The 26,474-nt window shown below is 34.6% G+C and overlaps 1 protein-coding gene across 1 annotated transcript in view; it reads right to left on the bottom strand.

The window, feature by feature from the left end:
* Positions 1-6,336: 6,336 nt before the first annotated feature.
* Positions 6,337-26,474, bottom strand: part of KIF18A (kinesin family member 18A) — a 77,081-nt gene continuing 56,943 nt past the window's right edge. The window contains exons 14-17 of the mRNA XM_029914894.1: positions 15,722-16,163; positions 14,847-14,954; positions 9,237-9,346; positions 6,337-7,009 (exon numbers count right to left, since the gene is read on the bottom strand). Coding sequence (XP_029770754.1) covers positions 6,927-7,009; positions 9,237-9,346; positions 14,847-14,954; positions 15,722-16,163 — 743 coding nt within the window. The 3' untranslated portion in view covers positions 6,337-6,926. The remainder of the gene's footprint in view (positions 7,010-9,236; positions 9,347-14,846; positions 14,955-15,721; positions 16,164-26,474) is intronic.

The raw sequence follows: 26,474 nt of genomic DNA, 5'->3' as shown, positions 1-26,474 counted from the left end.
GCAAAACCCCACTGTGATGATCTCTTAAGCTCAGTGGTAGCTGGGTACTTTTTTCTGAGCTGGGGCCATTTTAGGTAGTTCTCTTTAGCACAAGACACAAAGAGGGTTGCTGGTTGTCAGGGATGAACTCTGAGTGAGAAGATTCTCTTCAAACTGTGGGGGCAGAGCTAACTGGGGACTGACAACATAGTTCAGCCTGAAATTGAATGCGGAAGTAGAATAAATTGGCAGACTTGTTTGGAGAAAGCAAAAGAAGCAGGCGAAGAGGAAAACAATAGCAGTCAGGTGGTGATCTTTCAGACTCAGTTTGAGTAGATTGTTTTATTTGATATGAAGAATTCAGAGGAGCAATGTACTTGGAAAACTTGGGGAAAAAAAGAACCTTTTCAAATAGCATTGTGAACTGAGTAAGAATTAGGGTGGGAATTAAGAGCCAACATTATTAATTGCTACTGGGAAAAAGAGGAGGGAGTAATAATTTTTTTTAAAGTGTGATTCTGGACTAGTCACCGAAAGGGAGGATGGGAAAGAGACGTGTGCAAAGGATTGGTAATATTAGGATTCCCAGCATTTTGTTTTTGAGAATTGGCTTGCAGAGGGTAAGAACATTCTGCAGGGATAAGAACTAAGGCTGAGGACATAGTATTTCTGTTCAAAGTCCTGATCAGAGAACTGTTTTCCTCTCATGTCACTAATCTTCTTAATTATACCAAACAGATGTCTCTCACCTTCCATCTGTTTGAAAGTATGAGAATAAACTGTTTTTTAAATTATAACTCCTGGCTTATTTTGTCTTATATCTGCTTTAGGTATAGACACATACGTGATAGAAATATCTCAGAACGAACCTTTCCTGACAGCTCTTAACTTGACTGACGAATCCCTATAGTGGCTGTTACGCAGAACTTGCCATTTGCAAGGCTTGAGTGGTTTGTTAAATGACGTTCACTCGGAGAAGTATGGACTGTCTGTCAACTACTGCCTTCCGAGGGAAGCTACAGGAGAGGCAGAACTCAGGACTCTATGTATACATTTAAAGAACTTTTTATTGTCCCGTGCTTATTCTTAAGACACATATGATAGTCCAAGTGGTGTCTTCAGACTTTGAATACAGAATCCGAACACAAAAAGATTCAGGATGTAACACAATGATTTTGTAACATATCTTACTTAGAATAGTGGCCAAAACCTCAGGAGCAATTTGTGAATCTGCAACAATATGCAATTGATTGAATAATCAACCCATAGGATTTGTGAATGCCTTCAGTGATACTATAGACTTTTATTAATAATACTTTAATAATGATACTTTAAATTGTTTTTTCACATAAACAATGAGCTAAATGTAATTTACTTATAATTATAAATTATGATTTTATAAAGTGCATTGAGTAAATCTTCCACCAAATCTGCAGTATAATCAATTTGCTGACCTTCATCCATGACTTAAATGACCTAATCTGTTTTCTGTAGTGGACACTTTGTACAGTTATCCATATGCAGAATATTAGCTCCATTAGCGATGAAGGCATTGTTTATTGTCTAGGGTTAACAGCAACCCTCTTATACCAATCTTAGTTCAAAATCCCAATTCTGCAACCATTTAGTGATGGGTTTTTTGGCAAATAAATGAAATTTTCTAAGTGTCCTCTCTCATTTTTAAGCAGAAAAGTACATCTTCTGAAATATTTGTGGCTAGGAGTTGGGGAATTCAAAATTTTTTGTTTTGAAAAGGCAATATAGTACATTACTTACTTATATAACACCCTCAATGGGATCTAGGACAACACTCCATAGTAATATTCTGCAGTAAAACCTTTCAATTTTTTTTAATGTTTATTTATTTTTGAGAGAGGGAGGAGAGGGGACTGGGCAGAGACAGAGGGAGAGGGAGAGAATCCCACACAGGCCCTGTGCTGTCAGTGCGAGCTGGATGTGGGGCTCAAGCTCACCAATAGTGAGATCATGACTTGAGACGAAATCAAGACTTTGAATAAAAACTTTGAATATTCACTCCAAGAGGGATGAATACTCTTATTAGTCTCACATTAGTGGAAGTCAGGTTTTATTGCCCAAAACTACAAAAAACAAAAACTTCTAATTTTCAAAAGCTATGAAGTTTTAGAGGGGCTGTGGGATCTGTATCATCTGTTGTATTATTTTTTTTAAATCTTTATTTATTTTTGAGAGAGACGGAGTGCGAAGGTGAGAAGGGCACAGAGAGGGAGAGGGAGACACAGAATCTGAAGCAGGCTCCAGGCTCTGAGCTGTCAGCACAGAGCCTGACTAGGGGCTGGAACCCACAAACTGAAATCATGACCTGAGCTGAGGTCACTTAACTGCCTGAGTCACACAGGCGCCCCCGTATCATCTATTTTTAAAAGTTTGTTGTGAGGAATAAATGAACAATGCACTTAAAGCACCTAGCACATGATAAGAGCCGCCGCCTCCACCCCTAATGTGACTATTATTAAGAGGTATTGATTGATGGCCCCTTCCCAAAGATGGGACATTTCAGAAGGCTTGTGACTGGAATTCTTTCTCAAGGCAGAGTTAAAATGTCCTGATTCTAGAACCTGTATCTCTAACAACACCAAAGCTCTAATTGAGCAGCTATCTTAGATATTTCTAAGTTATTTCAACGTGAAAGAACCAAAGGATAATTTAAAATAAAAGACATTTCTCACAAATACTAATCCCTCTTCATATTTTTAATAATAAATTCAATATTTATATGTCTAGTTCTGCTTTAATGGCTTTGAAAACACATGAGCTTGCTCCAACACCATTGAGAGATCAGGGCAACAATTTGAGTGTAATGCATTTCGTGTTTGTGTTATTTCACCCAGATGAAACACTAGGTGAACACAAAACACTGCACCTGGCTGAACCAAGCCATGCAGGAGTACACAAAATACACACACCTCACAAGAAGGAGCCACAGCCATCCACATCTGGTTTTGTAAATATCCATATAATTTTGGATCATCAATTTCCTTCCATCATTTTGCATTAACTTACACAAGCTGCCCTTTGACACCCACGTTTACAAACTTTTTTTTCCAAAGCCAAGTACCGTAATTATTTGTTTATGCATTTCTTAAACATTTAATGTGTGGAACTGGACTACTGTTGATATGAGCTTCCAGTCTTTCTTTTATTGTGTCAAAGACAAAGCTTTCGAATGTTGTGTCCCCTAACCCATTTTCCCCATGAGCTCTGTGGTTTTATTGTATAGTTCTGCACACCAGTGGTGATATTTAGGAACACATACCAGGTGTGGATTTAGCCTGTATACAAAGTTAATACAATATCCAGGCACATAACAAGTTCTCCAATTAATTTTAAAAAGTAGGAAATCATAACATGAACTTACTTTTTAAAATGTTACTATACAAAAACTCATTGAATGAAAAAGATTGGTGGAGTTAGCACTAATGTGTCATAAGAGGTTATTTGAAATTAGTAAACCCCTACCATATAACTCTCTTTTCTAGTCCTGTTAACTTTATAGAGATTATTAATCGAAAACTTTATATTTTAAATATTTATTTTGAGAGAGAGAGTGAGCACATGCAAGCATGGGAGAGGCAGAGAGAGGGAGGGAGAATTCCAAGCAGGCTCCATACTGTCAGCATGTCTCACAAAATGTGAGATCATAACCTGAGCTGAAATCAATAGTTGGATGCCTAACAGATTGAGCCACCCAGATGCCCCTAGAACATAACTGGTTAAAGTACATTCGTACAGATATTACTAGGAGTGCTTTAATAAAAATATATTTTTATATTAAATTTAAAAATGGCCATTTTTTGAGATTCACAAACAGTATATAGAGTTGAAATAAAATGATGTCTAGGGTGTGCTTTTAAAAACTCCAGCAAAACAAAAAACAACCCACAAGTGATAAAAGGGATACTACAGGGAAATGTGGAAAAATTTGATAAACGATTCAGTGTTGGGATTATATAAGGGTTCACTGCCCTATCCTCAAACATATTTTAAAAGTTTGAGGTTTGAAAGGAATTTTGGAATTACTGGGTTAAATCAAGTAAGATGCTGGATGGTAAGACTTCAGGGTTTACATCGTCAATGAGCATGATCAAGTCCCAGGAGACTCCGCTTCCTACTCTTCTTTTACTTGATACCCTCCTCTTAGTAGAATATCCAAGGTGAGTCACATTGTGTGGATATGGACCATTCTTTGGACACTGATCTACAAATAATACTGAGTACTCCAACTTATGATCAGAAACCATGTTCATTGATAGTCAAAAGACACTGAGCGTCATCAAGGTTCCTCTCTGATCTTTCATTTGCCACATATAAATTATTTGTTGCCAGCGGTTACTAAGAGCAATCTATTTGCGATACAGTAAAGAAATTTTACACGGCCACGCTGCTTTCAAATGTGAATAAAAAAGCCAACTGCAAAACAGTATAAATACTATGATACAAGTTTTGTAAAAAACCAAACACAGAGGTTTGTATATGAATAAAATAAATGATTTGGTGGGGTACCTAAATTATTAGCAGTGCCTACAACTGGAATGATATTGGTAGGAGATGACGAGGGAGTACATTTTTACATAGTTTGTGTCACTTTTTCAAACAAGATATTTTTTAATAGAAATAAATGATTTTAGTTAAAATCTGTCTATGGTGTTACAATAGTGGTTACCCTTGGAAGAAGGTGGGATATAAGGGAGGCTTTTGGGGATACAGATAATTTTCTCTTCTGATCAAGTGCAGGTTATGTGGATGTGTTCATCTTATGAAAATTCACCGAGCTATATACTAATGGATTAGTCTACTTATTACACGAATAAAGCTCATTTAAAAATTGTTTTACAGGAGTGCCTGGGTGGCTCTCTCTCTCTCTGTCCCTCCATTGCTCTGTCGCTCCCTCTCACTTTAAAATGATAATAAAAAAATTGTTTTACAGTGACTTACTGAATAGCATTCTTGTTCTAGTTTAAATGCATTATTTTCTCTGTATTCATATATATTCAACAGGTTTCTTTCCTCACATTCATTATGATTTCTTCCCAATACTTTGTCCTTAACATGGTTGTATTGCAAAGGCATTATTGTTAATTTTTATAGAAGGCAAAGTCTCCAGCTTATAAAAGTGGCATATAAGAAAATCACTTACTTATACTCAGTCATAAAAAATAAGATCTTGTCATTTCAACAACATGGATGGACCTATAGGGTATTATGGTAAATGCAGTAAGTCACGCGAAGAAGTACGAATACCATATGATTTTGCTTATATGTGGAATCTAAAAAACAAAACAAATGAATAGACAAAGCAGAAACAGACCCATAAATACAGAGAACAAACTGGTGGTTGCCAGAGGGGAGAGATGTGGGAGACAAGAAAAAATCATCGCTCATATCTTATGGTATGAGGTGGACCACGAGGTATGGTCACTGAATCCTGCTAGGTATTCATCAGTACCCGGGAAAAGAATTTTATTTTTTTTTTTTTTTTTGGGAAACACATAATTTCATAAAACAAATGGAAAGGAGAAACAGGCAAAAGTGACTGGTAAACAGGCAACACAACTAAAGGCTTAATGACAAAGGGACCTCAAAGAAATTGCATATGGTGGCTCTCCCTATGGCAGATCCCGTGTGTACATTTATAAATATGGAATTGCAGAGACAGAGTTGGGAGTAAACTCAAAGATCATTATTCTACCGCATACTATCCCACCAGATTTTAAGTTGAAAAACATGACTAAATTAAAAGTCCTAAAATGTTTCAAATGGTTATTAAGTGGTTGCTTGTTTTGGTGGAACAGTTCCCAGGCCACATAAAATTTAAAAATGTGTTTAATCAGGGGCACGTGGGTGGCTCAGTCAGTTAAGTGTCTGATTTCAGCTCAGTCATGATCTCATGGTTTGTGAGTTTGAGCCCCGCGTCGAGCTCTGTACTGACAGCTCGGAGCCTGGAGCCTGCTTCCGATTCTGTGTGTGCCTCTCTCTCTGCCCCTCCCCTACTTGTGCTCTGTCTGTCAAAAATAAATAAATGTAAAAAAAATTTTTTTAATGAGCTTAATCAAATATTTGTTGCACTCAGAAGATGAACAGGTCAAACAAGGTAGGTGCACAATATAATTAGCTGCAGCTCTGTATATTTCCTATAGGAGAAGGAATGATTAAAAGCATTGTCTCACATCATTAAGGGATCTATGGATTATTTTCAGACTTGGTGCTAGTTCTGTATACCTTGATCTAAACAGAAATACAAATCTACAGAATTCACATTTTACATAAAATAATACTATAAAATGTCTAAGGGGTAGTAATAAGACAGAAAAGCCAACATTATAAAATCTCCATCTTTAATAGACCGAGTAACAAGGAACAATATTAGTATTTTATTCATGAAGACTACTTAAATAATCTTTACAACAACTTTATGGGCACATATATGTACATTTGTACATCAAAGTATTTTTGGAAAGTAAAGTCACATTTGACTAAAATAATGTAAGACTAAATATATCCTGTGCCATAATTTTATCATTTCTAAATTCTCCTTATTAAAAACAAAAAACAAGAAACAGTACGGATAATTTAACTCGCTATTGTTTTCTAAAATGTCCTAATCAACTTGTTGTAGCATAGTAAAACTAATCTGCCACCATGCTGACTTAGGAATCTTAAAGGGTAACAAATATTTTAGTAACTTTATTAAACCATAACCTTTTCTGTTGAAATTTAATATTTGCTTAGAATACAAAAGAACAAAACAGAAAGAACTCCATTTTCTGCTTGTTAAAGGTATTTGGGTAAATTGAGCTTTAAGATGGTATTCTTTTAAAGGTTTTTAAATAAGTTTCTGAAAGGGCACTGGCAATAAATCATTTTAAAAGGAGACTTGTCAGTTTCATTTTCCTTGATTTTGAAGTGACTTATCTGAGACTTCCTTTCGAAATACTTCTTTCAAATTTTCTAACCACGTTTGGCTTTACTTTACGAATGTTTCTTTTATAGTCTAGAAAAGAAAAAAAGACATATAAATTGGTAAAACTATCATTCAGGAAGAATTTTCACTATTCATTCAACTTACAAAAATTTGTTAAAAATTATTACAATTAAATTATAATTTCTTATTAACAAATAAAAACTTATTCTTAAAATTCATAGTTGCTAATGAACATGATTTAAAACATGACATGGAAGAAACATTAATAGTAGGAAATCATTTCTTCATATTGCCAACTGAATTTTTTAGTGTGTGCATACATACGCCCCAACCCCCGCCCTGGCAGGTACCAAGTAACATCACTGAATAAACCACTACATTTACTTTTGTTCTTTTTCAACTAGTGAAAGACTATTCTATAAGCATTGCTCTCTTTCTTTTTTGTAGCACTTTTCCCCTCATTCTTTGGGATTTCTTCCCTAAGCCTTTTAAACTTTCATATTTTTTCCTATTTAAGAGTATAAATTGCATCTAGCACTTCCCCAAGTGCTAATCCTGATTCCATAGCCCTTATTCCTTTTCCTGCTACCTCTCAAATGTCCATTCCTCTGGTTCTTCATGAGCCTTCACCACGACTGCTCAACCAAGCTGTTATAAAGAGTGCCACTGACTGCTTTATGCATCAGCCTAATCTCTTATCCATTTTCTTGGTCACATTAGGTCTTAGTTTTAGGGGCACTTAGTCTGTGGACGCTTCTTATTTCTAAGTAAATAGCACTTCTTCTTTCCCACTAATGTTCCTTCGTTTTGGTTTTTTTATTTGTACACTGTTAGTTGGAGAACTCAGATAAACATATTCTAGGAGCGGCAGTTCCAGTTCTCATACTTTTCTACTGATTTCTCACATGTATTTATTTGGGCATTTTCATTTGGATATGCTAATATACATAAACTATTACTGTCCCTTCAACCAATCCCTCTAAGTGCTGTATTATCCTTAAGAACACATAATCGTTTAACCTGGCTTTAGCTCCCTTTGCTCTTTGACAAGCACTGCAGTTCAGCATCAACTCCTACATTTTTTTTCTGTGTAGAATTTTTTTATTCACCTCTCTTTATACATGAGATATTTAATGCACTTTATACCATTCTTAGAAAATAAGCATATTAGGAAAACCAAATCTCTATTTGAGAAGTATTGTAAATTAATTATTGAGTTGTAGATATATGATTTCCTGGAGAAATTGTTCAGGAGACCAATGTGGCAGTACCACTGCACATACACATTGTTAAACATTATTAAGTTTGGCATGCTAAGCCAAACAATTGTAGTAAATTTTACATTTCAGGACTTTCTTGATTTTTAAGAGTTGCGTGAAAGGCATTTCCACTCCACTTAAGGATGCCACTGGCTACTATAAGAAGTAAAGATTTATTGATCCAGTTCAGCAAAGTATTGAGAAATTTTGTATTATTCTAATAAAGAGGATTGACAGAAAAAATAAAGTTTTCATGTTACTCTTAGAGACCCTCATTATCTCATGAAACACACCATAATTACAAGTTCCTTTAGGGAAGAAACCAAACTGGGTCTGAAAGATCTTGCTGTCACAGAACCTAGCACATAGTCAGCGCATAGTAAAGAAGTACTTCCTAAATAATGTCTTATGAATTAGAGGGTTAGAGAGACAAAGGTCTGGACACCAAGGCCCAGAAGCTGGTTTGTGTTATTACCTGTAATTTCACTGGAGACGTGGTTTTGTTACTATAGATTCATGTCAGTGCCACATGCAATTGAGAGGATGTAGCTGTCTCCATCAGTACCTTTTTCAACTTGGTAATGTGGCTTATAATATGATTGTAACTAGATACAGACTGAAGCCTGGCAATAACTGCACAAATGATTCAGAGGCCAAATTATTAAAAATAATAAGCTAACAAATTTCAAGTAAAGTTTATCTGCAAAATAGTTAAATCATTAACCTATTAAATCCTATATTTAGTTAATTATTTCAATTATACTTATATTATTTATGAACTCTTCTGCAGTATGGGTAACAAAAAGGATAAAGAATATAGAGTTAGAAGTCTGGTTCCACCATGACAAATCTATGTGATCTCAGGTAAGTGTTTTCTATTTTGTGTCTGTAACATGGAAAGTCACAGTTACCATGTAATAAACGTAATGAATAGAAAAAGAAATTCTTATGAGAACATTTAAAAAAAAAAAAGTAATGTACTACACATGAGTTTGGCAATCATGTTATTAAATCTCAAATTAAGAGCTGAGACATACCTGCTGTTGGTCTGTTTTCAAGTAATTGCTTATCTCTTGCATTATCTTGTCGAACACGTTTGGCAAATCCAGAATTTACCTCGTCAGTTAATGAAGTATTTGATACAGAACTTGAGGAAAAAAGTTTTTATTTTAGTAAAGCATTTTTTATATCTGTAAGTTCTAATACCTATGATTGTAGGTATATGGAACACGTCTGTAACAAAATATTTTGTTCATATAAATTCAGAGCATGAACCCTAATCTGGAGAATATCAACAAGTGAGATTGTTTGGAAACCTTGTTTTTAAATCAAAGAAAGCATGGTAATAGACTGAGGATCTCTCTCTGATTACTACAATTATAGAAACTGAAATGAAAAAAAAAACAGCCTATTTTCATTTGTTTTATCTTAAAAAATTCTATCAATTGCATATTCTAAAGGGTCAAATTTCTAACTCAATGTGAGATGACATACTCCTACTAAACAGCTACTACTATGGCTATACACATAAGTTAGGCATGAATAACCCCTGTCCTGAAAACTTACATAATGAAGATGCAGGGGGTGGGGGACAAATGAGACATGCACACAAAATAATACAAGGTAAAGTATAAAACAGTGCTATAAATTTTCAAACTACAAGGAGCTATAGTTTCCTGATTTTAAAAGTAGAAAAACAAAACAGCTGAAAGATTTGTGGATAAGAGGAGGTTGATCTGGGCCCTGAAAAACAGCAATCCAATCCTTCTTAACCCAAAGAGGATCAAGTTTTAACAGGCAGGGTTGGGATCGAATGGAGCATAAGTATCCCCCCTCATACTGATTCAAATAAGCTAATTTAGGGAATTGCTGATTAAAAAAGATATATACCATTTTACAAGTTGATACTAATTTGATTGTCGGTTGCATGAACACTTGGGGGCTTCCCTGTTATGGCCACAGCTTGCTTTAACTACACAGTAAACTGATGTGGGTGTGTTTGTGGAACAGGGAGAAGATGGATTAGTTGTATGGTTATTGAAAGTGATCAGAAATGGCAATTTAATATGCTAGAAAAGAAAAATAGGCAAGAGCACACTGAGTGCTGGCAAAAATAATTAAACCTATGTACCTACATTTTTCTAGAGCCTGTAAGAAAAATAATTATGGTGTTTCAAATGGTAATTCTGCCTACTCTGTTCAAGAATATAAATTATATCTACTCACAATGTTAACAAAAAAGTATTCGTGTTATGAAAGCAAACAAATTTGGTTGTAGAAATTCTCTATTCCTAAATGGTGCTAAATAAATGAAGTTACTATAATTCTGTTTTGGGTACAAGTGCCCTTTTTGGATAATATATGTATCAGCTGTCTAAGGCAAAAATTCTTTTCTGGTCATCTGGTGATTTTCTTCAAGTATAATGATCAATGTCATGGGTTACTTTTGATGAGTTAGTTTTCCCAACAATTTATCTTAAAATTGTCTTTATTATTTTATGGTACCATGTTTCACTTTGGTTTGTTCTAGGACCTCTGTTTTTACTCATAAATTGTTTTTATTTGAAAATTAGGCTTTCAAATAAATCTATCTGAAAGAATCTTCCTATTTCTAGGAATGAAATAAAAAATAAGTTGTATATTTATATATAAGTAAAATATATGCAAACATTTTTTAGGATTTAGGTAAAACAGTCCACTAATGAAATGTTTAACATTTGTTATAAATTTATTTTAGATTTATGTAGGATCACAAAATAAAAAGACTTAAAATTGGTATCAGTGAAAATTCAAATTATGAATTGAGAAGAAATCTGTTAACTTTTCTAGTTACATGCCAAATATACTTCTATAACTATTAATCAAAGTAAAGATTTAACCTTTTGTCCCTTTTATATAAGTAGTATATTTCTGCATTATGATAACATAATGCATCTCATATTCTTTCAGTTGAGATAATTTCTAGTTAGAATCATTAGATGTCTTTCAGAATTTTTTTATGGTTTATTTATTTATTTTGAAAAGGGGAGAGAGAGAGAGAGAGAGAGAGAGCAAGCGAGAGCAAGGGAGGGAAAGAGAGAGAGGGTGAAAGAGAATCCCAAGCAGGCTTTGCGCTGTCAGTATACAGCCCGATGTAGGGCTCGAGTCCACAAACCATGAGATCATGACCTGAGCCAAGGTCAAGAGTTGACGCTTAGCCAACTGAGCCACCCAGGCACCCCTAGATGTCTTTCAAAACAAACCAACAATGTATTATGAATGTGAGACTCATTTCTTGGTGCTAAGAAAGATTGTGAAACAAACAAAAAACCAACTAACCAAATAAACACAAAGCAAACAAACCTCCAAAACTCTGATTAATATAATTTATGAGTAAAGTTTTACATATGTATATATTTGATAGACTGATTTAGTTAAATCAATGTGCTATAGGGATATTAAATCTGAAATGATTAAGAATTTCATATTCCCAATTTAAGTAGTAACTAAAAAATTGAGTTTCATAGGTTTTTAGAATATCCAGTGCTTTTGGACTCTAATTCATTTTTCAGAAAAAAATTGATACAAAATAAATAAAATAACTATATGTATGGAGCCTCCCCTTCTTCATTTTTAGAAAACACATCAGAATATATACACACACCTTTATATATATGTATATATATATATATGTGTGTGTGTGTGTATATATATGTATGTATGTGTGTGTGTGTATATATATATGTATATATATACACACATATATATATGTATAAAGTGAAAAATATGCTAAGTGGAAAATACCAGCGTTTATTACTCTCAAACTCATGTAGGCTTAATTGGGGAAAAGGAAGATAAAAAAAAGTAATTATGTACATTTCTAGCATTAATCTCTTTTAACCTTAGTTAATGGCAGGATCTAATTATTGGTACCAGAGGGAATGTAATAGAGCAATTAACAGGCTATGAGAAATCTTTCTTTATATATCCTTTAATATTATTTCACAATATTAGTTGCTTATGTGGAAACTCTTTATCTAAATATAATTTTCATACCTGGACATTTCTTAAAAAATCATTTGATTTTGATAATGATGTGTACATTTAAAAATTATAATTATCCATAAACTTTTGCTACATCTTAGTTAACACAAAAGAGCATTCTATCAGTGAAGAACCAAATATTCCAACGCTAATTAATGGAAATAAAAACACAATTGACACAATGAAAATGAGTGATAAGATGGATGGATGGTTAGCTAGGCTCACTCATGAAGTGACTGATACTCACACACGAGCCAGACAAATTGCATCATTCAAATTTGTGCATAGCAAAATACAGACTTTTAAATGTCATAGATAGTTAAAGATATTCTACAAAAATCAAACTGTGAATCTTAAATCTATATTCCATGGCTCTACTATACTTTGGAGGGGAAAGGACAGATCTTAAATGTGCTGATGAGATAATATTCTATGTGGCATAAGTAGACTTTGTAAGTTTACACTAGCCCAGATATTAAGAGGCTCATGGTAGAAAACAGAAAACTTAAAAAGTTATCCTATCTTAGGATACTCTTTTCCTCATAATCACATGTCAAAAAAAACCAAAAAAGAGATAAAGCAAGTCAGAACCATTTTATAATATAACTATTCACTACAATGTTGTCATTGCATTCAGTGTTGTGGGATATAAAGACTATATTATGGACTTTGGGTCCTATAACTCTGTATATTTAAGATATTTTCCTTTAATTTTTAGGTGTGTTATTACTATATACAAAGGTATGTATGTTTTTCTTTGTATTAATGCTGTTCTTTGCAGTGCTTCTTGAATCTGTGATTAGTTATCTTCTGTCAGTTTGGGAGAATTATTAGCCAGGATCTCCTCAAACACTGTTTTCTCCATTCTCTCCTCATTTCTTTCTGGAACTCAAAATACATACATGCTAGAGCTTTCTAATTGTGTCCCATATGTCTTTTTTACTCTTTCCATATTTTCTATCTTATCCGTTTGCACATTGGATTAGATAGTTTCCTGTCAGTCTGACTTCCAGTTCACTAAACTCTCTTCTGCTGTGTCTAATCTATTAAAAATTTTTAAAAATTATTTATTTATTCTTAAATTCAGTAGATTCTCATTTTTCAGTTCTAGGATATTCATTTGATTCATTTTAATATAATCTAGTTCTGGAAATGGTCAGTGTTTTGTTGAACTTAATCACAGTTAAATTTTTAAAGTCCCTACCTGATAATTTTAACATCTGTGTCACTTATGGATCTTGATTTTTCAGTCATTTGGTCCTGTCTCCTGGCATACTTGGTAATTTTTGCTTAAGTGCTAAACACGAAAAAAACAAAAACAAAAACCGGTATATGTTCTAGATGGTATACTTCTCCAGAAATTATTTAATTTCTTCTGGCAAGCAGGCATAACAGAGATAGATTACTTTGATACTAAAGGGACTGAGTTGTTGTAAGGTCTGTTTCAGGCTTTCAATAGCTGGTCTATCTCCAGTTTGCCCTAATCCTGCAGCATAGGCCTGCAAAGGTCTCAAATAAAACCCTGGAGGTTTAACAGCACCTTTTCTTCTCGATGATCCTGGCACAGTTTTTGTGTCCAAGCTGCATGAGAATGTCAAAACTCTGCTTAATACTTCCGCTTCTTTCGGCTTTGTTTCATGGCCTCTTATGCCATAGAATTCAGAACTTGGCAAATATCTTGAGGGCAAAAGCTACACACAGAATTATTTTCTTTCCCTAGCTCAGTGAGACTGCTGATAGCTCCATGTTGTGCTTGGCCTCTACATTTGATGCCAGGAATTGGCAAATGCTAAACGGAAAAAAGAGGCAGAGAAGGTTTGACTCTCTATAGCTTGTTTCCTTTCCTCTGGATCTTAGACCTTCAAGTGTGTTGGTTGTTCTCCAGTTCCTTTAAAACAGCTGTTGGTTATATTTCTATCAGCTTTTATATCTGTTGTTGATGGGTGGTTTGGGCTGATAAATGCTACATTGTCGCAGCCAGAAATAGAAGTCTCTTCCTTCATTACATTTTAGTCATATATCAAAATACATTAAAGTAATATAACTTTAGGTCTGAAGCAATTAAGTAATGATAAAAAGAAAATTACCAATTGAGTAAAAGTTGTCACAAGAAGAAAAGTGAAAATTAAATGACATTTTTGAAGGCCAGAAGACTTTTCAATTTATTTTTTAATAACCTGAGGTATGGAATACTTTATGTAAATAGAAAGTGAAATACTTGGGCTTTATCAAGCTCTTCCTCTGATAATATAAATCCAGTGCTGCATTAAGAGCAATTAATTATATGTACATTGAAGTATGAATTCACAAGCAGTGACTGGGTGGCTCAGTCGGTTGAGCATCCGACTTTGACTCAGGGCATGATCTCATGATTGGTGAGTTCGAGACCCACACATCAACTTTGCGTGGACAGTATGGAGCCTGCTTCAGATTCTGGGTCTCTTTCTCTCTCTCTGCCCCTCTACTGCTTATACACATACTCTTTCTCTGTCTTGCCAAAATAAATAAACATTAAAATATATAAGATTTCACAGTTTAATCACATGAAATAAAAATGAGCTATAGGAAACAAAGTATAAAGATGATCTTATGTAAGTACTGAATCAGTTTATGTTTAATTGTACCTTGTTAACTTCCGTTTCCTTTTGGCAGCAGCAGTCATTGCCATGTAGGACGGTACTGTGCTTGGTATAGGCAGAGAATGTTTAGTTAACAATGAAGAAGAGGCAAACCTGTATATTAAATAAAAAGCAAAATGAGTAATTTTGATTTGTACTATGGAGAAAAAGGAATATACACTTCCATAATTAGAATACTCTTTGTATGAATATACAAAGAAAAATATTATTCTAGACTATAAAGCCTCTCTTGCTTGCCCTAGGGTTTTCTTTCCTCTTTTTATCTCATAGAAAGAGTTGCTTTCAAGAGAGTTCTGCATTCCAACAGCATAGAAAGGTGAAGGTACCATTCTTCCCATAGTTGGATTACTTGTGATTAAACAGATGAAGTGTACAGGATATGAAATGAGAATAAGTGAGAAGGCTCTTTGCTTGGATGATACGTAGTCAACCATACCTTAGATGTATGATGATTCAGGATAAGCTGAGGTTTGGTGAACATCAATAAAAAATGTGAGATTTCCTTTAGTGAACATATTAATAAATAATAGTAAACACAGTAATCCTCTGATGATGGCTTGTTATCATCTAACTTTGGAGTATGCAGAACAAACTAAATATATCTTAAGGTTTCTTCTAGCCTACTGAAGGTCAATCAACTAAGATATCAAATTAAAGACTTTAAAATATTGTATTAGTGGATTAATATTTAGAAAAACAAGATTTGATGCAGGTAAAACATTGGCTTTTGCAATCAAGATAGCATACTTGACTTATGAATAGACCTTAAATATAACTAAAGAAGAAAAAGCTATGGTTTAAAGACTGTAGAAAACAAAAACACAAACAAAAGAACAACTGGCAAATACTCTCTTTTGTACCTTTGTAAAATGTTATTGTTTGAGAGTGATTCTTGTTCAGGTAATTTACTCTTTAAGTTCCTGGTGTCTTCACATATAGTAAATGTAGAGTCCAAATCTTCCTGACCACATTCTTTCCTCCTGATGAGTGGAATATCTACATCACACTGCGTTTTCAGAGAATTGTTACTGTTTACATTTGAGCTGATGGTCTGAAAAGTTGTAGTATGTGATGATGGTTTTAGTAAGGTCACTGTAGATGAATTTTGAGAATTTTTTCTACAGTCTTCTGGAGTATACACAATAGGTTGAAGTTCTTTGGTGAGAGAATCATTGAGCGGCAAACTTTCAGACAGTGTAGACTTTTGGGGATGTTTTGTGTTCAAGGGAGAAGGCATTAATTTTCTTCGGGTTCTTTTTTGTGGAAGGATTTTAAATAGATTAGATTCACTTGAAGACGTACCTATTTAATAAAATTAAAAAGAAGCTCAACAATGTCACCTAAATAGTTTTCCCATAACCCTATCAGTTAAACAACAACATCACCAAAAATAATAAAGTACATTGTCTGCCAACTGATGAACATCTAAAAGGAAGTTGAAAAGATAACACATTTTATTGCTAATAACTTTAAACAATGTTAACAAACTCATTATAAAGAGATTCTAGAACAGAAAATAAATAATAAATGGTTAATATCAACACTAATTCATAGAGATAGCAAAATTCAGATTTTAGGTAATCATGAAAACAAATTTCCCACAAAGTCTAATGAAATTCACAAGTAATTTTCAGCTTTTATGTTTAGCAAAAAGAGTACTAAAAATTGTAGTCACAGAGATTAATAACTTGTTCTATTGTAAAATATCACCATTTATTTTATTAAAAATATTTTTTAATGTTTATTTTTTGTGAGAGACAGAGACAGAGTATGAGCAGGGATGGGTCAAAGAGAGAGGGAGACACAGAATCCCAAGCAGGCTCCAGGCTCTGAGCTGTCAGCACAGAGCAAGAGATGGAGCTTGAACTCACGAATCATGAGATCATGACCCGAGCTGAAGTCAGATGCTTAAACAACTGAGCCGCCCAGGCGCCCTAAAATATCACCAGTTATTTATTCACTGGGTGGCAGTCTAGTCTAAATTAACAAGAATGGCGACAACCAATAAAATTCCAGGTGAATGAAAGAATTAAGTATGTTACTATCTCAGATATGGTGGTTAATAATGTGTTCTGTTTGTTTCCTATACTATACATAATTCATCCATTTTTTAATAGATTAGTATCTTAAGATAAATGAACATAGTTTGAAGAGGTCAGAGTACTCTTACATGACCCTCATCACTTTGTATATAAGTAAGTCTCCCAAATGTCATGAGGTCACCAAGTTTAATGAAGTTTTCTTAGCCCTATCCTACAACTTCTGTAGCTTTTTCTTTTTTAATTTTTAATGTTTTATTTATTTTTGATACAGAGAGAGACAGAGCATGAGAGGGGGAGGGGCAGAGAGAGAAAGAGACACAGAACCAGAAGCAGGCTCCAGGCTCTAAGCTAGCTGACAGCATAGAGCCTGACGCGGGGCTCGAACCCACAAACGTGAGATCTGACCTGAGCCAAAGTCAGAGGCTTAACCGACTGAGCCACCCAGGCGCCCCTTCTGTAGCTTTTTAAAATGACTTCCCTACTACCTCTCCAACATGTTACCTTCTTTTTTCTTAATCTAGCAAATGTATATATTTCCCTAAAGATCTGTACTTGACCTCTAGTCTTATTCTACACTTTTGTTTGTAATTATCATTTTGCTACTACTTTCTCCGTTACCTAGGTCCCAAATAAAACACTAACTGTTACTGTTTCCTTGCATTTTCCAACCTCCACCAATCGTCTCTCTCTTAAGCTTAAAATTAAAACATAATGCTGATCATGTGATCTTTAAACATAAACATGATATCCAGAGACTGTTAGCAGGAATATTGTTTCTTGTTCCAAAATTAAGAGAAAAACTGTTTTGTTTGAACTTAAGTTTGAATTCCCACAATCTAGACAGGCTTAAATATTTACCTCTCAAATACCTTCTTAAAATATATGGAATAATGAACTGACTGACTACATAACAATAAACTTCATCAGCTCCAGTGTGTTAATCTTGTCTTTCTTAATGAACAATTCTCTGCTTTGCCAGTTTCATTCATGGTGAACTTCAGGCACCTGACATGAAGCAACTTTGCTTGAGGTGCCACTGTCCAGGAAGTAAACTACAATGTGTGTTTCTGCCCATGTTTTCAAATCATGTAGTAAAATTCCCAACTGATGTTATATTCACTTTATGATATAATACTAACTTAAAAAACACTGAAAGCTGAATAAGTGTTACGTTATTTCAAGAAAGCAATTCAAACTTTCAACCTAGTTAGAAAGTACACTTATAACAATCACCAACAGTACATGCATTATTCTTATTATGTCAGTTGACAATAGGCTCTGCTATGGCGAGGTTGACAATTACCCTCTAGGAAAGACAATTTAAAAACAGGAAGAAAAATATGATCCCTGTTCTACTAAGGAATTTTACTTTTCTGAGAACTAGATAAATGAGATCCAGATCTTAAAATAATTTTCCACTCCCTTTAACATGACATTTGTCAAATTTTCCATTACCAGATATTTTTATACTAATGCTGCAGTGTAAAGACAGTTACTTTTCTCCACTGTGCTGCTACCACCAATTTGGTGGCTATTAATAGCTGGAAGATTAACTTCTTTTCCCATGAGAGGCAGCAGGGGTATATAGAGGATAGAAAACTATATCGAGGATAGAGAGCTGAATTGGGAGTCAGGAGACTTGGATTCTATTTCTGGCTTTAGCAACAACTCACTGAGTGACCTTGGGCAACTCACTTAAGCAGTGTGGGCATTAATACCCCCTAAAAAAGGGGGGGATACTACCTTCATGTAGAGGAAGTTTTCTAGGATTAGGTAAGATCAATAAAATACTTAGGGTTCAAAGAAAGGCTCTAGAAATGTAAATATGATTCAACTGTTAGCATTACTACTTTTACAGAGAAAGTCATAATTTACTTTCCATTAATACTTTACACACAGTTATCACTAAAAGAACATATTTCAAACAATGTCTCATTTTTACTTCATCAGATATCCAGTTTACCAAAGCTGACGATAAATTGTATCATAAACCAAAAGTGTTGTTAAAGCACACACATCTAAGTTTTCTCTGAAAATGCAGGCTTCATAACAATATTGTAAAACTTAAAACACAATGGAACATGAAATCCCAAGAGATAAGGATTATCCAGAGTCACTATTTTTCTTGCATATAGTATCTAGAAAGGGATAATCTCTGGAGTGGCAGTGGTCCGGACAACTGCCATGATGGTGGACCACTTTTTCCCTATTGCTCGTAAAGAACATGAAAACAGAGGTCTTCCATAAGACACTGAAGAAATATCTACCTGTTCTCTGGGATAATCTAAACATACACCCAACATCAAATTTTGATATAATCAGACCAACAGTTTGTCAGTGAAATCAACAGCAATGTCATAATGATGTATCTTTAGTTGTAATTCTGTTTTACTGGAAGGATAGATATAATAATTTCAAGGAGAAACATGGAGATGTGGTAGTTAATGTAGATTCACATACCATTGTTTTCCTGAGCCTGGAAAAAGAGATGCTACAAATCTACAATGCATATGCAAAATACAAATCCAGAGGGTTCTTTTCTTTTTATGCCTTCAATTTACTAAATACATAATAAGAAGGGAGCAGAAAATAGATGGGTCAATTCAGGACTACTTAGGCTGACTAGTTGCTCAGAAAGGTTCAGGAGATAACCAGACCAGAACTAAGATTTAAAGGCTTACATAAAAATTCAACAGTCAATCTACTTTATAAAGGGGGTATGTCTCCATTTAATCCATGAAAGCTAAAAGAACACAGTAAACTGACATTTGGTTTTGAATATGATTTCCAGAATATATAAATACAATTATATAATAAATACTTATTCTCCTTTAGGTGATAAAGTACATTAAGTGGGCATGGCGAACTGGAAAGTGTTAGGTTAGGGACACTGGACATTTTAATAGGCTTTAAGAACCACTGGGTAAGCTAGGTCTATGTCTATAAAAAAGATTTGCTGTACTTTTCCATTAGAGGATGTACAGTAACTTTCCAGAAGACAATGCTTGGGGCAGTTGTAGTTTCCCCTGATTCAGACTGGGAAAATACTATCTAACAAGATTCTGTAATTCTTGGGCCTAGAGTGTGGAAATGATAAAGAAGGAACCTGGAGGCAGATTATAATTCCTTTAAAAAAGCTTCATAAAATGAGAAAAGGAATCATGCAGTTACAGACTTCCAGAACAAGGGATTCTAACAGATGATAATGGTCAATAAAATACCTCAGGAATATGGTGTCACACAGAAAAAGAAAGAAAATTAAAAATGCATTGTTATAGGGTAATAAAAATTAGGATAAAAATGAATGACTGGTAACCACTTGGGACCTTTCCATCTGAAAAACCAAACCGCATCATCATATGTTTGAGTATAGAAGGTAGTGGGTACCAATGTATCTTATGGTCTAGAAATAGCAGTTTTGAGACTCTAGCTCTTCAATACATTGTAAGTATACTGCATTTCTACCGCCTTGAAACAGTTATGATCCATGGGACATAAGTGAATATGTTGAACTTCATTTCCAGATAATAACAATAACCATGTAAAGACATCTAAAAGGGGCGCCTGGGTGGCTCAGTTGGTCGACTGTCTGGCTTCGACTCAGGTCATGATCTCAGTTTGTGGATTCGAGCCCCGCATCAGGCTCTGTGCTGGCAGCTCAGAGCCTGGAGCCTGCTTCTGATGCTGTGTGTCTCTCTCTGCCCCTCCCCTGCTCATGATCTGTCTCTGTCTCTCAAAAATAAATAAATGTTACCAAAAAATTAAAAAAAAATATCTAAAAGATGTCACCACTACTATTTTCAATCTAGGATCAACGTTTATTTTAATTATGAAAGGAAAAAAAAGTTTTAGTCAGCTATGGTACAAGAGAAACAACTAAGAGTACTGTATCTGCATAAAGAGAAGTCACTGTTTGTTCATCCACCCAGTATAAAGCACCCACCATGTTCCAGACCTTTTTTAGGTTTTGAGAATCTAGCAGTAAATAAGACATTTAAGAACTTACATTGTTAGAGGGAGAGGGAAGAAAAGTAAATTAGCTTAATTAATTAAGAAAGTCATGACAAATTCATTTAAATACAATAAAACATACAAATGTAACAGTGATGGGAGATAGGAAGGGTGTTAATTAGATGGCCAGGGAAGGTGATTCTAAAGATAGGATATGTGATGAGATGTGAATGACTGTGAAAGAGCCAGTCCTATATAGATCTGGGGAAAGAAAGAAGGCTAATGTGATTAAAGTATAGTGAGTAAGGGGGAAAATGGAAATATCAAGAGGCTAGAGAGCTCAAAAGGGGCCAGCCTATGTTAGGGCTTATGAATGAGATAAAGGTCTGGATTTATTCTAAGAGCAAAGGGCTATCTGTGGAGGATTATTTTAAACATGGATATGATGTGATATCATTTACATATTAAAAAAAGATTGCCTTTTTTAATGTGTAGATAACAGAATACGAACGGGTGAGAGAGGAAATGAAGAAATCAGTAACATAGTCACGGCTATAGCTCAGGCAAATAACAAGGCGAGCCTGGACTAGACTGGTAGCAGTATGATGTGGGAAGGGTGCTGTGATTGAAAAAAAAACAGATAAAAGTTATATAGAGCAAATTCAGAACATTTTCAATGACATACATACCTGTGACTAACTGCCCAATAATCAAGACCAAAGATAAGGACTTCACACAAATCAACAAAATTGACAACTTTTAGTGAAACCATTTCTACATGAGCAATTACAGAAAAGTTCAAAAGGTCCTAAATGGCATTCTTTCAAATTGGCATTCTCATCGTTACTGACAGTCTCCCTCCCACCACTCCCGCTTGTCACGTTTGAGGTCCTGTCCTCTACTGAGGAGCTCTGATGCAAGTAAATGCAGGTGTCTCGGAATCTGCTTCCTTCCCTGTCTAGACTGGATGTGCATGGACCTGAGGCAGCAGATACTCTTTGGGGTTTGAGGATATAGCGTCTTATTCAGAGGTGATGGCTGTTAGTATCATGCTTGGGTAGAGAAAAGGAAAGAAGAGGAGAGAGGTTCAGTAGGAAATGGTTCTAGAAAAGGGTAGCAGAAAGACTATTACTGAAAATGGACTTTGGCTCCTAGGAATTTATACAAAGAGAGGGAAAGATTTAAGTGAACAGAGTGATATGGAAAGACCATCCTCTTTTAGGTCAGGCACTCTACTTTCTCTGCAAATTCATCTCTAGACACCCTCAAACAACTGAAACAGATTTATCTTCAGTTCTAGGCACAGACCTACTATAATTTCAGATACAAGAACTGACTGTTCCACCCACCATACTTTGTTAATTGTTGCATTTTATTCCTTAAAAAGGAATCTGTATTTAGTGAAGCTTCAAAATGCAAATGTGGTCCTGTAATGAATGCATTTTGATCAAATAATATATGATATACATGACATCAGAGCTTTTCCTTTTTGATAGGGAGGGAAGAACCAGAACTTGGTTGGCTTTACCTTGTATATGTTGTTTTAGAAACATCCACAGTAGAAGAAGGAACATGAAGGTTAACTTTGTAAAAGACAATCAATTTTAACCAAGTTGGTAATCTGAGTAGAGGTATCTAGCTTCCCTTCCAGATTTCCTTTAAAATGACCATATAATAAAAATAGAAAATTTGTCTTAATGTTGGTAATAAAGGAAGAATATTATCTGCACACTAGTACATTAGAGGACTTTAGGTATAATACGTGTACCTAGAACTAGAATAAAGAAAGACATGGAGAAGAATATGATAAAATATTCCCCCACCTCATCCTTCAGTGCTATCCCTGGGAGCTGAGTAAAAGACACTGGCAGAACGTTACTAGAGACCCTTGCAGTAAGAATAGGGATGAGGGAGTAGATAGATGAAGCAGAAGGATGAGACAAAGCTATGGGATACAGTAAAATGGTAATATCTGAATTACCAGCAGTAGCACCAAGAGGCCCTTAAACCCAGTCCTGGCCCAGCTGTCTCAGTGTTGAGAGAAATACTGAACAGAAAGCACCCAAACCTGTGGGCCTTGCTCCTAGCATTGGTGGCCATGCCACATATGGATGAGAAGCTCTTGGGCAAAAAGGCAAAATTTCTAGCTGGTACTACCTACAGCTCTGGTTCCCTTTCTATACTCCGTAGGCTGTTAGATCCATGAAAGAGAATGCATTTGCCCCCCAATTTCTGGATCTTAATTTCTACTTGAGTATCAGCAAGTTACAGAAAAAGCTTACTTATAACAAGTGTAGAGGGAACTCATTGGATAATACGAAGGAATGACAGAGCTGGTATAAACTCAAGCCTGCTGATAATCAAGACGCAAGTTCTTCACTCATAAACAAGACTGAGTCCCTACCACACAGAGAATGAAATCAATTTGGAATAATGTCTAAATAAAACACGGGACATTCATAATTACAAAATTATTTAAAGCCATGTTTCATAGGTTATCTGAGGATATGGAAAAATGAAGTAGTATACAAATTGTACATATAGCATGATCTCAATTTTGAAAACAAATAAAAAACATACACATACAGACTCTGCAAGCAAAAAGGGGGGAAAGCCACAGAAAACAGAGAAAGAAATATGGCATAATCTATTAAAATATTAGTGTAAATTATAGCTGGAAAAATTCTGAGTGATGTTATTTTCTTCTTAAAGCACTTGACCACTTTTTGTAATAAACAGACACTGATTCTCCAAAATTATAAATAGCAAAAATAATTTTTTAAACAAGAGTAATGTAAGGAAAGAGACAAAAATGAATAAAAGCCTAGCTCTCTAAAGCCTCAAAAGTCTCAGGAATTGGAGGCATGAGGATGTCTCTGAAGGCACAGGGTGGAGCTAAAAACAGAACTGACTGAAAGTATGTATAAGGAAGTTGGACTCCCCCAAATCTTACCCTGTCAATATCACCTGTCCTGCCAGGTGACTGTTCCTTCGTCACCCTGTTAAAAGACATGAGGTTTTATTCTCTGGATAGGTTGAGACTTGGGGCCAACATGCACAGCTGATACTAGGGGTTTTTTAGTAATTTCTCAATAATGAATGCACAGATTTTTCTCCTACTTCTCTAATACACTGGTGCCAGACTTATACACCGCTGAAATGAGAAATCAGAATTCTTTATAGATAAACCATAACAATAAAAAAGATGTAGGTACTGACATTTTCAGGCTCCCCAAAACTGACTATTTTTCTGGAGATCACTATAAAGTAAAGCCAAAAGACCTAACTACGTACACAGAATAGAACTAGGGTCACCTGATATTTGAGGATATATCTTTCAACACAATAATCAGAACACAGAACTACATGCAGGCAAAAAAACAAAATGAGGGGAAACTGACAATATAGAAATAGAAGACTATATTAGAATACCCATAATTAGTATCTTTAGAGAGATGAGAAATTACTATATTCATGAAATAGAAACAAAATGTTATGGAAAGAAATGTTGAATTACTAAAGAGTTCTTAGAAATTGAAAATATGAGAGGGAGAAAAAAAATCAAAATAAAAGTTGTAAGATCAAGTGGAGGACATCTCTTAGGAAGAACCAGCAAACCAAAAGAGGTAGAGTACAAGAAGGCAAATAAAAGAATTAGAGTATTAATTCAGGAAATCCAACATCAGAGGAGTAAGAGTACAAAGAGCAGGCAGTAGGAAAAATATATATGGAGATAGATGTATGTATATGTACACATATGAGAAATATGAACATTTCTCAGAGTGAAAAGATAAAGACTTTCAGAGAAAGAAGCCCAGACTGTTTAGTATACTTAAGTAAAAAAGATTAAAACCCAAAGTACATCATTGTCACATTTCAGAAAACTAATGAAAAGAGGGAAAACACCAAAATCTTCGTTGGAGGAAAGAGTTGCACACAAAGTATGGAGAAAAATGGCATGTCAGTTAGCAGCAACATTGGAATTTAGGAATCAGTGAAGCAATGTCTTTACAGTTTTTAGAAAGATTATTTCCAACCTATAATTCTATACCTACTCAAATAACTAGATAATATATTATGAAACATGCACTATCTCAAAAAAGTTTACTCCCTGTGCTCCCACTAGAAGAATCTATTGGAGGATGTGTTTTTGCAAAATTAGGAGGAGCAACAAAAGAGAATGGAAAAAAAAATACTACATATAGAAATAATAAAGCTACACAAGAAAGAAGATTTACATATTTTTTGGCTCAATAGGAAACAATATTTACTGAAAACACTTCTAAAGATTTATTTTTAGAAAGCTGAAAAACTTTTGAGAAGATGGAGTAGGGGAGGAAACATATATATCATGTAAAGATATTAAATACAATGGTCCAAAGTAAAAAATAAGTAGATGATACTTAAAAATTAGAAAAATGTAAGCAAATAGGAATTAGCAGTAAATTTGAAATTTGGACATAAAAAGGAAAAACCAGAAAGTACAGCTAAAAGGGGAGTAAGAATTGGGAATGGGCAGCAAAAGGACAGAGATATTTCCACAAATGTGAATACCTGTTAGCTTTCTAACCTATGTACTACGTGAGCTGTGTACATACTAAAAAGTTTATTACTTTTATAAAAATATAAACTGAATTTTAAAAGCAGATGAAGGTGGAGAGGGTAGAGAAAGCAGAGGAGGAGGCAGACAAACACACACACGCATCTAAGGGCTTTTAATGAAAATAAAGTAATAGGACTTTGGGACTATAAAGAAAACGTAGACCAAAACGTGTATATTGCTTGTTCTGGGAAGGCTATACACAAAATCCATCAACCCTAAGTGGGGCCAAGCTAGCCAAAGCTATGAAGCTTTACATTCAAAAGTCTAGCTGAAATACGCAAACAAATCACGTGAATGGGATGGGCAAACAGAAGAGCCCATGAATGTTCTAAGCCTAGGGGAGGTGGGAAAGGTCTTTTCTTTACTTAGCCCCACTCTCTGGAGGCTTACCACCCACCTCCCTCCCCACCTCGTTTTCTCTTCATATCACAAAAAGCAAGGGAGAACAACTACCTACCTGGCAAAATTTAAAAAGGGCTAGTAAAGATGTGAATCAATCATCAGAAATAGATCACTCAATATGGTGAGAAATGCATAAAACAGATTTAAGGCCATGAGCTCCAGAATGAAGGAAAATTCCTTTTCTTCAGGGAACAAACTGCCTGTGTAATCTGAATGCCAGCATGTATAATGTTGATATACCAAAAATTTAGAGAATAATAGCAGAAATAAAAACAACGTTTAGGATAGCAAAATCTCTAAGAAATAAAAGACTTACTTTGTAAAAGAACAAGGATTTAATCAGTTTGTTTTCAGACATTGTAACAGTCTTAAAGATCTCCAACTTTAGTTATTAGATTTCTTATACCTATTTTTACCTTCACATTTGGATTCTATATGATGACATGATATACTTTAATTTCTTTATATGTTTGTTGAGAAATATTCAGATGATTAAACAGAGAGGATATCACTTTAAGGATCAGCAAATTTTCTATTACTATTTTCTACTTAACTGGAATATATATATATATATATATATATATATATATATATATATATATATATATATATATA

This window comes from Suricata suricatta, chromosome 11, assembly GCF_006229205.1.
Source record: "Suricata suricatta isolate VVHF042 chromosome 11, meerkat_22Aug2017_6uvM2_HiC, whole genome shotgun sequence".
Lineage (NCBI taxonomy): Eukaryota > Metazoa > Chordata > Mammalia > Carnivora > Herpestidae > Suricata > Suricata suricatta.
This window is presented reverse-complemented; position numbering and strand designations above follow the sequence as displayed.